Raw genomic sequence first — 17448 nt, forward strand, 5'->3', positions numbered from 1 at the left:
AGTTGTGTTTTCTGCTTCAGTGGAATGCACCATATCATGAATCTGCTGCCACCAATTCAATTCCACTTGGGATCTTGTGTCAAGGGGGTGAGAGAACTGTTTTTAGACCTATAACATTATAAAGCTTCTGTGATTAGAAGCTAGGTTAGGTGCAGCACAGAAAAGTCTATGGAGAAGTGACTGTTGTGCGCTCTGGTTGTGCCAATACAAACCATTAATTCATCAGATGGGGGTAAAGCTGACTGTAGGAGAGAAGGTAGGGAAAAGGTTAAGAATAACAGGGCAGAGAAGCCCAGTTATGTGTACATCCAATCCCATTGTAGCTCAATGTCCAGCAAGCAGCAGTGACTCTTACCCCACACATATTTTTTCCCAGGTGTGGTTTTACCCAGTGCTCCCCCCTCCCCCCGAAAAATAGGGGCTGGTTCTCACCAAGAATTTGTTGCAGTAGGTGTCACAGTTTTTAACAATAAAAGGTGCCTGTACTCACCATGAAGTTGTTGTAGTAAGTGCAACACTTTTTAACAAAAGAGAGAGAAAGCGGTGGGTGGGTGTGCTCCCGCACCCGTACTGCACACCCCTTGAGTACCCCCTGACAAAAGCACTGGTTTTACCAAGTTCTTTAGTACAGTGGTACCTCTGGTTACGTACTGAATTCGTTCCGGGGGTCCGCTTTTAACCTGAAACTGTTCTTAACCTGAAGCACCACTTTAGCTAATGGGACCACCCACTGCCGCTGTGCAGCCAGAGCACAATTTCTGTTCTTATTCTGAAGCAAAGTTCTCAACCTGAAGCGTTATTTCTGGGTTAGCGGAGTCTGTAACCTGAAGCGTATGTAACCTGAGGTACCACTGTGCTGTTTTTGGACATTTGTAGATAATGTGTACTGTTAGTGAATTTTCTTATTTTTATTCATCATTAGTAGTCAACTTGATTACGTGTTATGTGAAGAAGGGGATGTGAGTGATGGAAACAAGTACATACATATATGATACTAGAGTATTAATTGGAATGGGCAGTGATGTTGGGTGTGTTTTTCTCAGAACGTTGTGCAGGGGTATTTCTAGTATACTGGGGAGTGTACAGTGGTGCCCCGCTAGACGAAAATAATTCGTCCTGCGAAAATTTTCGTCTAGTGGGTTTTTCGTCTAGCGAAGCGGCAATGACAGCCGCGCTCCGCTAAACGGAAAAAAAGGACGAAATTTTTTTGTCTTGCGAAGCAGCCCCACAGACTTTTTCGTCTTGCGGGGCGGCTTCCGCTAGACGAATGCCGTTCGTCTAGCGAGTTTTTCGTCTAGCGAGGCATTTGTCTAGCGGGGCACCACTGTATCTTGATCTTTAGGGTCTTGCATGGTATACCCTGAAGAAGTGGCGATACTGCGTCAGCAGGCTTTTCTTTCTCCTTTAAGGCTGCAATCTGAAGTACCTACATCAGGATGCAGGACTTGGTGGAGCTTACTCTGCATGTAAGCATGGTTAAAGTCAGTGCACAGATACTGTTCAAAGATTGAAACACAGATGAAACTGCATGTCCACGAATAGACACCACAAATCCAACCTGTATTCGTTGGGGACATGGATATTTCATTGAAACAAAGGGTATGGCAGCACATGCAATCTGAAATTGAATGCGCACATTGAAAATTGGGGGAAGCACTCTCAGGACTAAACTGCTATGATAGGGATTTGATGGTTGCCAGAATACTTAAGGTGTGGCTGTTCTTGCTCAGGTCCCTTTCTTTAGCACTGGAGGCTGGTAGGGTTTTGCATTCATGTTTAATTGTAGCCTTCGGCAAGGATGCATCCATCTTGCTGGAACCTGCCAAGTAGAGTTGTTCTGGACCTGGGTGAGACCTGCAGGAACCAGAGAGCGAGAGCACAGCAAATGTTCCCACACCTGAAGTGTTTACTGGACACAGCAAGAGAATACCAGGTCATGAATTATAGTATTGGACCTGTAGCACATGTTCCCTGTCTGTTCTTTTGTGGACCTTCACCTGAGGCATTGTAGACAACTTACAGTAATGTCCTTAAAGCATGTTCCAAGTAAAATAGAGATTTTATAGATGTCACAGCTCTTTTATCAAAAATCCATAGTTGTCCTTGCAGTTTATAAACAGTATGTAAACAGTATGTCAAGTACTAGTTCAGGCATTACAAGATTGTTTGTGGCATTCTAATCTAACTGAAAGCATGGGGTTGGGATTGATGAGATGATTGCACTATGAGCTCTTGCGCATTTCTCCCTGACTTATAGCTAAGGGATTAGTTTGATTTTGATTTACTGTAGCTTAGCAGAACATTTGAGACGCACACTGGAAATTCTTGGTCTTCTTTTGGTTGTTTGGTGTTCTCCAAAATGAGAGATGGGCTTGTTGTACTTGTTCTTGAAACTGCATACTTAGTCTTAGCGAAATAACCTCTTTCATTTGGAGAGAAGTTATTTTGCTAAATGTCAGTATACAATCTTAAGAGGCAAAGAAGAAGCAGCAAGTTTATTTTAAAGTTTCAGTAGATGGACGGGGGCGGGCGGAACTGACACTTTGTTCAGTTGCTGTTTGAATTTTGCTTTCTTGTATATTAAAATTCTGTTTCCTGACTATCCCCCTTGCCTTTGTAAAAATGATGTGTACAAAATTCACACTGGGAGGTGGATTTTTTCTTAAAGTGCCATCATTGCATATGGCACTTTTGACAGGCCGTTCCTCTTATACTTTCTAATGTAAAATTTGATATGGGGAAGAAAATTGAAGTATTGCAGAAAATGGGAGCATAATATGTTCAACTATGTGTATTAGGCACAGCTACAGCGGTCAGGGGTCCCTTTACCCTTTACCTTTTTACAGTAGGGGACAGGGAAAGGGCTTCATGTCTAGCTTTTGTTTACTCTTGCACAGAAGGGATCTCACTGTGACCACTATCACATTTAAAACCTGCAATCGCTAGTTTAGTTCTGGATCAGGATGTAACTTTCGTTGAGGAGAGTTGATCATATAATTACCAATTGCAAGTTTTCTTGGTGTATCTTGTAAACCACTTGATATAGCAGGTTGCTATTGTGCTGTATTTTCCTGCATCCAAAACTGTGAGGCAGGTCTTACTATTATTGGGGCAGTTGCTAAGGGAGAGTGGAACTCTTTCTTGGCACCCTGTTGTTGCTGCCCTGTTGATTGATAGTGCTGAGGCTTTTCTCTCACCTCTTCTCTCCCCCCCCCAACATCTCTTTTCACACACATTTTGCTTCCCAAGTTGTATGAATGAGGACCCTGTTGCTGCAACAGTTTTGCAACAGGAGACAGAGTCCAAATGAGTATATAATGGTGTGAATACAAAAGCAGTGAAATCCCAAGTATGTACAGTAGTCAAGTAAACAATAAGCTGCCTAAAAAATGAAACTAGCCCTCTTCAGAGTGTGCAGATTGGGCACACAAACGCTTGTGTCAGATGCCTTGTCACCTTAAGGGTGTTTCCCACATCTTTGATCTAATCAAAACTGATGCAAAAGTAGTTTCTTGTTTAAAAACATAATAAGAGCTCTGCTGGATCAGGCCAGTGGCTCATCTAGTCCAGCATCCTACTCTCACAATCACCAACCAGAAGTCTATAGGAAGCCTGCTAGCAGGGCCTGAGCACAACAGCACTCTCCCCTCTGATGGTTTCTAGCAAATGGAATTCAGAAGTATTTGTTTTATGGCATTTTATCCCATCCTCCCACCCAGGAGCTCAGGGTGACGCATGTTCTTCCCACCTTCCCATTTTATCCTAAGCTGGTGAGATTGGTTAGGTTGCAAGATAGTGACTGGTGCAGTGGCACCAAGGGAGGAGCTCTGTGGCTCAGTAGGGGATTGTACCAAAGCAAGCCTCCTCTCTTCTGGGCCCATGCGCTAAACTCTGCACCACACTAATCTGATGCACTGACATAACTGGAAGCTGGAGAAAAGGAACAGAGAGAGTTAAAACAGCCCCTGTTAGCCCCTCGTTGAATCTAAAAGGCTCCTGCCTGGGTTTTGACTGCCAATGCATACAAACAAAGCTCCAGATTTTCTTATGTTCCTTAAATACTGTTGACTGATCAGATCAGTCCATAGTAAAATAGCAGGCAAAGGAGAAAGTTTGTTTTGTATGCAAATAAGCTTCTGAATAAAGAGACTTCTGAATAAAGAGTTATCTGGCGCATTTTATTCAGGATAGGGCTCTGAGTACTTAAATAGGTCTCAGTGCTGCTTTTTACTGCTTGGATTGGATTTTGTTTGCTTTTAATTGTGCAAAATTTAAGTATTTGGGGTCTCATTGTGGAGAGATGTCAGGAGGTATGGACTTAATAAAAACAGGGTAAAATGTAACACTCAAATATTTCATAAATTTGACAAGATGGAAGGATGTTCCTTTTGCACAAATCATGACGCTGCTTCAGAGACTACACTTCATTAGGGAGAGGAGTTGTAAATGAAAAGGTGAAATCTGGGACTGAATGGCGTGGTTTCTCATTCAGGGGGCGGGGGGGGGCGGGATATGAGCTTTGTGGTTTTTCTTCTTGTCCTGGTGGGAGGACTCCTGGTGGGAGGACAGCGGCAAGTAGCTTACACGGGTCAATATTTGTTTTTCAGATTCCACTGCTCTCCAGAGGCTTTGGCTGGAGTCTTCTCCAGCAGAACTCTCACCTTATTGCAGCCATGTTAACAGCAGGATGAAACTGGAGGCTGTCGTGGAGCAGCTGCAGAAGCAGAAGCAGCAGCAACAGCAAGCACCCCCTATGCAGATGGATTCCAGGGAGAGGCAACAGAGGCAGATGAGGGAAACCCAGCTGCATTATGCCCAGCAGCTGACGGTGCAGCAAGCTGCTCTCGGTGCCACATCTGGAAAGGCTCCAGGTGGCCCCCTCCTTGGTCCTTCCGCCCGAGTCCCACCTGTGCTTGGGGCTGCCCAGACGTTTGATCAGAGCAGTATGAACTCGGAGGAGGAGGAGGAGGAGGAAGAGGAGGAGGAGGAGGAGGAGGGAGGAGAAGAAGATGAAGATTTGGAAGATGGTGACCTTGAAGATGATGCACCAAGAACTGGGAAAGAGTCATGTTCCGCTTTGAAGTATTTTCATGCTTCCAAAGTTGCCCCCCACAACCAAAGAGTGGCTTCTTCCTCTAATCCTCTGCCTATTCTAGTGGGGCAGCGGGGACAGCAGGGAAAGGATGAGCAGGGTAATGAGTCTGCCAACCCTCCATATTGTGGTTCAACATCTGGAAGGCAGGCCTGGAGGCTGGATGAGCAGCTCAAGCAGGTCAGTAATAGTGGTTGTTACCCCTGCCACCCAGGTCGACTGTTGGTGGTCCTGGAAGCAGGCACTTCCCTTGAAGGGTTCCATTGGTGCAACCTTTGCCAACCTGGTGCCCTGCAAATGTTTTGGACTGCAATTTCCATCAGCTGGTCAGGGCTGTTGGGAGTGGTAGTCTAAAAGCATCTGTGGGTACTAGGTTGGCAGAAAGCTGTGTTAGAGCTTGCCGAATGACTGTGCAGTCATACCTCTAGATACGAACGCTGCGTGTTGCATTTGTCACGGGTTATGAACGCGCCAAACCTGGAAGTACCAAAACGGGTTACTTCCGGGTTTGGCGGTTCGCGCATGCGCAGAAGAGCTGAATTGTGCTTTGCGCACGCGCAAAAACGCTGAATCGCAGCGTGGCACTTCAGGTTGTGCAGACGTGGCACTTCAGGTTGCGTGCTACTCATGTTGCGAACAGGGCTCTGGAATGGATCCCATTCGCAACCAGAGGTATGGCTGTATTGGACAGATCAAGTACAGTATCAATCAATTAAATCTTTATTACGGTCATAGACCAGCATAAGGGCAGATCAAGTACTTTACCTGCCTATGGAAGACTAGGAAAGACTGCAGCACTGTGGTGAAGGCTATTGGAGTCCAATCCCTTGAGAAATGTCAGTTCTGAAAAGGGGGAAAGGTAAATCATAGAATTGTAGAGTTGGAAGGGACCCCCGACGGTTCATCTAGTGACTAGTCCAACCTCCTGCAATGCAGGAATCTCAACTAAAGCATCCAGGACACATGACCATCCAACCTATGTTTAAAAACCTCCACCTTTCATGGGAGTCTGTCAGACTGCTCTTACTGTCAGAAAGTTCTTCCTGATGTTTAGTCGGAATCTCCTTTCTTGAATCCATTGGTTTAGGTCCTCGCCTCCAGAGCAGGAGAAAACAAGCCTGCCCCATCTGCCACGTGATAGCCCCCTAGGCATTTGAAGATGGCCACCATATCTCCTCATAGTCTCCTCCCTCCCAGGCCAATCACACCCAACTCCCTCAACCATTCCTCAAAGACCCTTTCTCATCCCTCTGCATACATTGGAGCTTCTCAATATTCTTCTTAAATTGTGCACCAAAACTGGATACAGTATTTCAGATGTGGTCTGACCAAGTAAAAATAGAGTAGTACTATAACTTCCCATTGACCTAAACATTATACTTTGGTTGATGAAGCCTAGAATATCATTAGCTTTTATTGCTGCTGCGTCGCACTGTTGACTCTTGCTAAGCTTGTGGTCTACTAAGACCCTTAGATCCTTTTCGCATCTACTACTAGCAATCCATGTGTCCCCATACTTATATTTGTGCTGCTGGCACCTGTGAGCTATCAAGCAGCCCCCTTTGCAGCTTTTTCAAAAACAGAAGGGAACCCTTTTGCTTTTTGCAGCTCCTGCCTGCTGCTGTGCGCCCAGGTGAAGTGCATGCAGGAATGTGGTGAACCCTCTGAGCACACCCTGGGAAGTCTCCCCTGCTCCCTTAACAGTTTCCATTTTCAGTTTATGCTGGCAGCTTTGGTATTGTTGGCTGGAGAGTAATGGACACTCTCTCTATACTGCTACGTGTGACTCTTCTGTGGTCAAAGAGCTTTTTGGGTGTTGCAATTCAAATCATGCAGTGTGATGCAACTGGCAGAAGTTCAGCCAGCCTGCTGAGTCAATTGTAAATTGGTCTCTAGGTATTCATGAACCAACTTGCATGGGGGTTGGCTGCCCTTTAGTTGCACATCCTCTTTGCTTGTTGCTCTGGAGTGATTTCTCTAAATGGTTCTAGAGAATTAGCATGTTGGTATTTTACAGCAAGTGCAAAAGAAAAAAGGGAAAAACCCTGTGGTATCTTAAAGTTGAGCAGTTTTGTAGTAGCATCAATGTTTGTGAAGTATAGTCTATTTCAAGGGGTCAGCAACCTTTTTCTGCCGTGGGCCGGTCCACCGTCCCTCAGACCATGTGCTGGGCTGGACTATATTTTTTTTGGGGGGGGGGGGGAATGAACAAATTCCTATGTCCCGCAAATAACCCAGAGATGCATTTTAAAGAAAAGCACAGATTCTACTCATGAAAAAACACCAGGCAGGCCCCACAAATAAACTAGAGATGCATTTTAAACAAAAGGACACATTCTACTCATGTAAAAACATGCTGATTCCTGGACCATCCATGGGCCGGATTGAGAAGGCGATTGGGCCACATCCGGCCCACGGGCCTTAGGTTGCCTACCCCTGGTCTATTTCTTGCTCCTGATGAAATGTCATCCTCAGGTGAGAGAGAGAGATGACAGAATTATGTATGTGTGTCTGTGTTTGTGTGTGTACACACACACACACACACACACACACACACACAGAGAGAGATCTGTACTCATATGGGAAGAAAGCACAATAAAGGTCATAGAATGCAATAGGTTCAGCTTGTGCCATTTCTGTGCATGGATGGAATGTATACAGATTAGTCCCATGACCATTCACAACAGCAGTAATTGGTGTTGCATTGAGCACATCTGCAAAATGAGCAGGGGGAGTGTCAGTCAGGTGATGGCAAGCCATCTGGCAATTGATCATTGGTCCTCCTCAGATAAACTGCACAGCTCAATTGAGCTTTTGATGTATAGAAATCCTGCTGGACAATTACCCTCTGCCATATCACAACCTGCTCGATATAAGCCGACCCTGACAGAGGTGTGCAATCTGTGTCACTGTAAATAGTGTGATGTGAATTCTGTCACTATTCTGTCATGCTATGTGAAGGTGCTGTGCTCGTTGTTCAATGTGAGCAGTCCCTAAATAATTCCAGAAATTCCTGGCCTTTAATGTTATAAATAGCCAATGGCGAAGGGAGTGCTGGGTGCCAACGGTTTGCATTCCTGTTTGTTTACTTAGAACAATAGAATTGTAGAGTTGGAAGAGACCCCGAGGGTAATCTAGTACAACCCCCTGCAATACAGGAATCTCAATACGCGGTTTCCCATCCAATTTGAAACCATACTGGACCCTGCTTAGCTTTGTAAATGGGCTAGCAGTTTTATTGCTGCACCACTAGGTGTTTGTTTGTGTGTTTGTTTGCTTTATTTTAGGATTTTTATTCTGGCATTTTACTTCACAGAGTTTTCATATCTAGTTAAAAACAATTTGTTGTTGTTGTTGTTGTTCAGTTGTTCAGTCGTGTCCGACTCTTCGTGACCCCATGGACCAGAGCACGCCAGGCACGCCTATCCTTCACTGCCTCTCGCAGTTTGGCCAAACTCATGTTAGTAGCTTCGAGAACACTGTCCAACCATCTCATCCTCTGTCGTCCCCTTCTCCTTGTGCCCTCCATCTTTCCCAACATCAGGGTCTTTTCTAGGGAGTCTTCTCTTCTCATGAGGTGGCCAAAGTACTGGAGCCTCAACTTCAGGATCTGTCCTTCTAGTGAGTTAAAAACAATACATACCTTTAAAATAAAAACAAATTCTAAACAATAAAATAGCAGATATCGGGCAAACTGAAAACTAGGGTGTGACACATTAGTAACAAACAAAAATGAAAAGGTTTTCAACCTACATTGGACGGTCCACAAAGAGGGGGCTAAGCAAATTTAACAGAATCATTGAATTGTAGAGTTGGTAGGGGTCCTCAAGGGTCATCTAGTCCAGCTCTCTGCAATGCAGGAATTACAGCTAAAGAGTCCTTGACAGGACCAGCCAACCTCTGTTTGAAAACCTCCAACAAATGAGAGCCCATCACCTTCTGAGGGAGTCTGTTCTACTGTTGAGCAGCTCCTATAGCCAGCAAGTTCTTCCTAATCTTTAGTCGGCATCTCCTTTCTTATCATTTGAATAGTTTGGGTTCTCCTGTCTAGAGCAGGAGAAAACAAGCTTGCTTCATCTTCCCTGGGACAACCCTCTAACTATTTGAACATATCATCTCGGTCTCCTCTTCTCCAGGAGAAGCATGTAGCCTCATGAGACGTGGTTTCTAGCCACATCTAGAAACCACATCTGGGCACTGCACTCAAGTAGGCCTTTCCCTGTGTGCCCACCAGCTGTGCTTCTGATGGTGGCAGAAGGATCTCTCTCACTGACTTCAGAGGACAGCTGTTGTGTATGGCGAAAGCTGGTTCTCTTCCGTTTCCTAAGCCCAACTTGCTTAAGACTTTAATGGTCATACTGAACGGTTTCAACTGTGCTTGGAAATAGACCCACAGGTCGAGCAAAGTGCTTCAAGGACTGGCTTTGGTCAGCACTTTTCACAGCTGTAACCAAAGTTCCTGAATGCCCTCCAAAATCAGCCCACGTGGAGTTTGTTACCAGTCATCCAGTCTTGATGGCTTAAAGGCATGTGTCGCAAGGAGGACAGTGTTACAAGCCAGGACCGGTCAGTCTATGGTACTCCACATGGTGTTGGGACTCCCTCTCCAAGTAGCCCCAGCCATCATGGCTACTCGTCAGGGAAAATGGGGGTTATCTGTCCATAGCTGAAGGAGCCACAGGCTACCCACCCTGTTTCAGGCTATGGTGGGCAGTCGCTTCAGAGCATTCATGGCCACATGATATAGTGATGGCTACTAGCTTAGATGGCTTTGAAAGGAGGCTAGGTAAATTCACAGAGGAAACACCTGTCTTTGACTGTTGGTCATAGATGGTCATATGTAAACTCCAGGCTGATTTAGAAGTTAATCAGGAGGCAAAGACGAGGGCTTTTGCCATCACACCCTGCTTACCGGCTTCCTTAAGGCATCTGGTGGACCAGCTCCCCTCATCCCATACCCTTGGCTAAACCAAATGAGATTGTAGTCCCACAACATCAAATGCTTACCCTTGTGCACGTGGAAGAAATGGAATCATTTGATCTCGCTTGGTAATGTTCTTCTGTCAAATAATTAGCAAGTTCTCCTTAAATGGTGTTTTACATTGACCAGTACATACGTTTGATCTAAAAATGGCTCTCTACTGCATTAACTTCACTTGAAATTGACACTCTGAACCAAAATGTGTTTTTGGCATGATACCACTTTCCTCGCTCTTCATCCCCGTTTTAAAACTCGAGCTCCATCCCACTGTAGGCAAGTCCTGTTTTCAGTTGCTAAATACTATTGGAAGGCAGGCAGGTGGTGATGCTTGGCTGCTTTGAGTTCCATTCAGCCTCCCACAGTCAAGTAAATAATTGTAGAGCACCCTTGCAGACAAAAGAGCTGGCTCAGCTTATGACACAGGGGCGGTGAGAATCTTGTCAGCACAAAATGAAGAGGGAAGGGTTGGCCGCTTGTCAAGGGACTGGCAAATCCCCAAAGGAAAGCAGAGGGAGCCATTTCGGCTTTTTATCTCCCCATAGCTTCTGGGATCCATATGGGCTCAGTCAGCTACAGTAAGGAAGGTTATTGTGGCCGGCTGCAATTGAGCAGAGGAGAAATGAAAACTTTGCAGGGGAAGGGTGTTCCTTGCAGAGGTGTGGGCCCCTCTCCAGTTGTAGGCATAGCTGAATAGTTTCTCAGGTTACCAGGGAGAAGAAGAAGTGCAGAGAGAATTGCAGCAAGTTCTGTTCACTTGGGGTAACATTTCACAGCAAGTTACATAACTCTTCCACTGCATGTTTAAAATGCTTGTGTTTACATTTATATGACTTTGTTGCATAGAAACAGTAGCACAAATTTTCAAGCAGATAAGTTTATCTTAATATGTGTACACTTGTGGATGTTTGAGTTCTCCATCAGATCCATTTAAGATGTGTCAGATTGTGGTCAAAAGTGAAGAAACACAATCCAGTCTTGGAAGTCCGGAAGCTGAATGTGGTGTGGTATGGGTTTATTATTATTTTAAGCCTTGCACATGCAGCACAATGCTCAGTTTAGATGCTGATGATGAATTTGGAATCTGAAACATCTCTGCCTTGACCATAAAATCTCTGAATGCTCTCACACACATAAATTTATGGCTGGAGGAGAAAATGTGATGCCCCCTAGGACAGTGTTCAAAATAGTCATGTCCATGCATTGAAATTTGTTATTTTCTCTTGATGTCCCAAGTCCCTTTGTTTAGATAATATGAATTTTAATCTGCTTGGGATAGGAACTGCTGCCTTGTTTGTTGCACTCTTTAGTGACTAAAACATCTAGGATGTAGCTAAGCAGACAGAAGCAAGGTTGATTCTGAGTGACTGGGACCACTCATGTCTCTGGGACAGGACACCTGCATCTATCCCAGTGGTCAGTACAGTGGTACCTCGGATTACAAACGCTTCAGGTTATGTGTTTTCAGATTGCAGACGGCGGGAAGGGAAACCTGGAAGTACAGTGGTACCTCTGGTTATGAACGGGATCCATTCCGGAGCCTCATTCGCAACCTGAAAGGTCCGTATCCTGAAGCGCCGAATCTGTGCATGCTCACCACGCGATTCAGCACTTCTGTGCATGTGCGTGACGTCATTTAACGCGTCTGCGCATGTGCGAACCACCAAACCTGGAAGTGACCCATTCCGGTACTTCCGGGTTCGGTGCGTTCATATCCCGTGACGAACGCAACACGCAGCGTTCGCAACACGAGGTACGACTGTACCGGAAAGGGTTACTTCCAGATTTCGTTGCATGCGCAGAACCACTAAAGTGTGCTTTGCGCATGCACAGAAGCGCCGAATTGTGTCACACGCATGCACAGACATGGTGCTGCAGGTTACGAATGCTGCGGGTTGCGGACGTGCCTCCGTCACGGATTACGTCTGCAACCCGAGGTTCCACTGTATTAAAGATGGACAGCAAGTCCAGCCTTCATTGCAACCAGGGCTTTTTTCAGCCACAACTTGCTGGAACTCAGTTCTGGCACCTCTCAGGGGGATCCATTGCTTTCTAGGAGAACATGGAAGGTGTCCGTGGTGAGTTCCAGCACCTCTTTTTCTAGAAAAATAGCTGATTGTAACCAAGAATGCCATTAAGTGTGGAGATGCACAGCAACTATTTACTTAGTTGAGAGAAAATAACAGAGGTGGTGGTACTTTGAGCACTGCTGGAGTAGAGGCAAGGGCCCTGTCCCAGAGACATGAGTGGTCCCAATCCCTGAAAATCAACCTTGCTTCTGTCTTCTGGGCTACATCCTAGATTCAGTTTTGTAGAGGTTGCTGTGGAAAGTGAGGGATGTGTGTGCAAAGATGTGTGATCAAACCAGTGTCTGGATGCAGTAGTGGGATGGATAAGGTCTAACAAACTACGTCTGGATCCTGGCAGGATGGACACTCTGTCAGTGAGTGGTTCCCAGGTCTAGGAAGTAATTCAGATGCCTGTGCTGGATGGGGTTGCTCTCTCCCTGAAGGAGTAAGTGCCTCGTTAAGAGATGATCCTGGATCAAGCTCTGTTGCTGAATGCACAGGTGTTCTTGGTGGCTAGGAGTGCCTTTTACAGCCTTCAATTGGTAAGATCACTACGGCCTATCTTGGGTTGGGATAGCTTGAGCACAGTTCTCCATGCATTGCTAACCTCTTGGTTGGATTACTACAATGCACCATGTGTGGGGCGGCCTTTGGCTGAGTTGGAAGGTGCAGCTGGTGCAAAACCAAATGATTAGTTTGCTGGGGGGGGGGTGTGCAAAATAACCTCAGCCTGCTTGCAGGATTTGTGCTGGTTGCTAATCTGCTACTGGGCAAACTTCAAAGTGTTGGTACCAACATATAAGGCCCTTCACAGCTCAGGACCAGGTTACTTGAGAGACTGCCTTATCCCTTAAATGCTCAGGGGATAGCTGCAGTGTGCAGGGCAGTTTCTCCTGCAAGTTCCGAAGATTTCAGAATCCTGCTCCACAGTAACCTGGACTCCCAGTGGAGCAGGGCTTTTCTGTGGAATAGTATTCCTGTCAAAATAAGACAGGCACCCACTGTCTGCACTTTCCAGAAACGATTGGAGACATTTTTGTTCCAGCTGGTTAAATGGGTCTTCGCCTCGAGTGTCTAGTTTGTATGGTTTTATCATAGGTGTGTAATCTGATATCTGTCGCATCTGGGAGGGACTTCGCCTGCAGGCTTCATTTTGAAAATGAGTCTCTAAGCTGAGCTCATGGTTACAGCGTAAACCTAATATTTGTTGCCCCCACTGCTGACCTTCCCACACTGGGTAACTTGTGTGTTGAAGAGTTCTGGAGAATTAAGCAGCTTGCCACACTTCTGTGACATTTTGGTTGGTCCCAACTGAGGTGTTGCCCAACCATGGATTTTAAAGTTGTAACGGAAGTCTAATGAAAGAGTCAACTGGTCAACTACACATGCAAAATTTAGTGTATTTCCTATTTCTTACACTTAACCTTGATTAAGCATTTAGAAAGCCACAGGAGCTTTTGTACCACTTGCTGGGGGGAAAGGAGGAGGATTTTCCAGCTCTTATTATTATACTTTTTTCTTTATCTTCCACCTTTTCCCCAGACAGGGACTCAAGGCAGCTCATGCAAAGTATAACAGGCAATAGAAGGTGTACATCTGGGGGTGGGGTGTATGTGTGGGAGAGATAATTACTACAGCATTCTTCTCTGCTAGTGCTTAAGAGCTTCCAGCACAGGATAGTAAACCTGATCTTATCAGTGTTGTACTACAACAGTTTCTTTTTAACAGCATCTGGTTCACTTCCGAGGGCTCCTCTCTCAACCCACAGAAGGAATTTCTGCTGCTTCTCTAATAATCTTCAAATCATTCTCCCACCATCACCTCTCTCACTTCTCTCTCTCTCTCTCTCTCTCTCTCTCTCTCTCTCTCTCTGTGTGTGTGTGTGGCAAAGCTGGTGGGAGAAATCAGAACAGATCCTTGGTCAACCTTGCCTTGTCTGAAAATGAGTGCTTATTCCTGGAGAAACTACCACTCTAGATATTCAAGCCTTGCTATTTTCTAAATAGATAGTATAGAAAGGGGAGGTTACAAATCAAAGAGAACTAAAATAATGAAGATGGTTAGTCTGTGATTTCAAAACCCATCGTCAGATATGGTTGAACCTCTTAGTTTTCACAGCATTAACATTTTTGAATGTTCCTACATTCACTGCTCCCATATCTTCTCAGTGGTGGTTAGGAACAATTCTCACAAATTCAGGCTGATGATAGGAAAAGGCTTTGGCCTCCCACTCCCTGCCTGAGATCTGGTACAGCCATTGTGATTTGTACTTGAGGGCCTTTAGACTAGGCTACAGCAGTAAGCTGTATGTGAGATTTGCTCATGAAGAACAAGGTGGACCACAAGCTTAACATGAGTCAACCATGTGACGCAGCAGCAAAAAAGGCTAATTCTATTCTAGGCTCCATCAACAGAAGTATAATGTCCAGATCAAGGGAAGTAATAGTATCACTCTATTCTGCCTTGGTCAGACCCCACCTGGAATACTGTATCCATTCCTGGGCACCACAATTTAAGAAGGATGTGGATCAAGGGTCTGGAAACCAAGCCTTACGAGGAATGGTTGAAGGAGCTGCATATGTTTAGTCTGGAAAAGAGGACTGAGAGGAGGTATGATAAGCATCTTCAAATATATCAACTCTCACATGGAAAAGGGAACAACCTTGTTTTCTCCTGCTCTGAAGGGTAGGACTCAAACCAATGGCGTCAAGTTACAATAAAGGAGATTCCAACTAAACATCAGGAAGAACTTTCTGACAGAGCTGTTTGACAGTGGAACGGTCTCCCTCAGGAGGTTGTGGACTCTTCTTCCTTGGAGGTTTTTAAGCAGCGGCTGGGTTGCCATCTATCATAGATGCTTTAATTGAGATTACTGCATTGCAGGGGGTTGGACTAGATGACTCGTGGGTCCCTTCTAACGCTACGATTCTATGATTTTAAGAATAGTCACAAGCTGTTCCTAATGCCATGGCCCACTTCTTTGACAGGGTGAAACGTATTACAGCAATTGAAGCAACTGCAGGGGATGTTTGCAGCCTTTCTGCTCTTAAGTTTGTTTCTGACATTTATAGCCCTAAATAGCTTGGGTGCGGCATATAGCAATATCAGATGCCTTTGTAGACATTGTTTTGAGCTCTTGGAGTGATTTTATAAGAATTCTAGTGCACAAATATCTGAAATTACTTTCCTAGGGCTTGCCGATCAGAAGGTCGTGGGTTCGAATCCCTACGACGGGGTGTGGTCCCGTTGCTCTGTCCCAGCTCCTGCCCACCTAGCAGTTCGAAAGCACGAAGTGCAAGTAAATAAATAGGTACTGCTCCAGCGGGAAGGTAAATGGCGTTTCTGTGTGCTGCTCTGGTTCGCTAGAAGCGGCTTAGTCATGCTGGCCACATGACCAAGAAGCTGTACACCGGCTCCCTCAGCCAGTAAAGCGAGATGAGCGCCGCAACCCCAGAGTCATCCGCGACTGGACCTAATGGTCAGGGGTCCCTTTACCTTTATTACAATCATATCTGGGCCCAAAGGGCACAGTCCACTGGAAGTTTTCCTGTGTGGGTGTTGTTGGTGAAGGCTTAGCAGTGCTGGAATCCTTTTTCCATGGCCTGAATTTCTTGTGGAGGTGCTGCAAAACCACTGCTCTTTGGGCTGGCATTTGGTGGCTGAAGCTAAGCCAGTCTGGAGTTTGTCAGTTCAGCCTTATATTTAGGTTTTGGTGCAGTTTTTATTTGGATGACGTGCTTTAAATTTTTATCTTTTTCTTTTAGTTTTGTTTTCAAGTGCTTGTGATTCCCCCCCCCCCAACACCTTTAGGCTGGGGCAGGATATAAAGTCTCACAGATGAAATTAACTGCAAGTGTAATAAATAGTAGGAACCAAAGTGTTCTGTGTAGTGGGTACATGGAAGGAAGCAGTTCTGGGAAGCACCAACAGAGAAATGGAACTGAGGGCAGCTGCCCATTTGACAGCAGTTGTTGAAAGAGTTGCACAGTATTAGGTAAAACTTTTTTGTCTTGTGCTTCAGTTTTCTGTTGCACCAGTCTTTATAAGGTTTGCCACAGCAAATATTGCAATAACAGTAATAAATGCCTCTGATGGTCCTTGACATGTTCCTCCAGAATGAAGGTGTCTTTGATATGAAAGATCTTAAGTGCTGCTACATCCCCTGCCAAAAGGCAGCCTTTTGAAGACTAGAGTTCTGCATAGGCAGGACCCATGGTGCATAAAAAGAAATAGTTCATCCTGATGGTGGAAAAAGCTGTTCCGTGGAAGGGGCCCTCCAACCATTTACAAGTTTGGCTTCTGAAGAATTAGAAATGGAGAAGTGTCGTCATGTCAGGAATTTCCACCTCCTTGAGGAAAGGGTTAAGTGGCTTTGGGGGTGGGCAGTACTAGGGAAACTGAAATTGTTTTGGACATCTGAATTCCACTCTAATAAGATGTCCCAGGTGGCTGGGGAGTAATCCTAAAATAGCTGCAGCTCTTAATTGCTTCTGTAAAGTCAGGCTTGCAATCTCTGGGGAGGAACAGCTCCCTGGCATGCTTTGATAGCTGACTAACCTTAGAAGGTGTGTTTGTGGATCAGAGATGAAGGGGAATGTCGCCAGCAGGTTTTGGGGATGCCCCTAAGGCCTAAAGCTGCCTCTCTTTCTTCTCTCTCTCTCTCTCTCTCTCTCTCTCTCTCACACACACACACACACACACACACACAGAGGAATCCTTATCTGTGATATGTCTATTAGAGATTTCAAGTGAACACAAGGAATACAGCATTTACCACCACCCATCTGCTTTGTAAAGCCTTGCTGGTGTTGATCCAAAACATGCCATAGCTAGCATGCACCATAGCCATGTATGTATTCTAGTAAATATGCAGGAAAAGAAACGTCTAGAGTAACTACAAGTTGCCGGTGTGCAGCAAGTGGTCCAGGATCAGATGGGAGCAAAGACAAGCAGGAACAAGATGTGGAGGACCAGGCAGTAGTTCAGTTACCTGCTCAGTTGCTTGATGCAGGAAGAGGGAATGACTGCTAGGGTGAATCGGTTGGGAAAGAAAGTCCAGAAGCTTTTGTCTGTGTGTCTGGAGAAGGAGTGTATGGCCTTTTTTACTTGGTTAGTGCTGAGGCTTTTGTACTCTGTGTATTATTAATAATAATAAATATTAAGATGTCTCAGGTTGTGCAAAGGACCAAGAAACATGAAGGGTGAGAGAGCTACAGTAACCTGCAGCACCTGTGCCATATTTGTCTGGAGAACATGTAAATATACTCATAGCAAGTGCAAACTGGTTGCCTTGCTGGAAGAGAAGGTAT

At 45.3% G+C, this 17448-nt stretch overlaps 1 protein-coding gene across 2 annotated transcripts in view; it reads left to right on the forward strand.

The window, feature by feature from the left end:
* The window catches only part of ARID3B (AT-rich interaction domain 3B), a 52372-nt gene that overhangs the window by 874 nt on the left and 34050 nt on the right, over positions 1-17448 (forward strand). For both annotated transcript variants that reach the window (XM_033161341.1, XM_033161342.1), the window contains exon 2: positions 4608-5272. In XM_033161341.1, the coding sequence (XP_033017232.1) occupies positions 4688-5272 (585 nt within the window). In that variant the 5' untranslated portion in view covers positions 4608-4687. The remainder of the gene's footprint in view (positions 1-4607; positions 5273-17448) is intronic.

This window comes from Lacerta agilis, chromosome 9 (assembly GCF_009819535.1).
Source record: "Lacerta agilis isolate rLacAgi1 chromosome 9, rLacAgi1.pri, whole genome shotgun sequence".
Classification (NCBI taxonomy): domain Eukaryota; kingdom Metazoa; phylum Chordata; class Lepidosauria; order Squamata; family Lacertidae; genus Lacerta; species Lacerta agilis.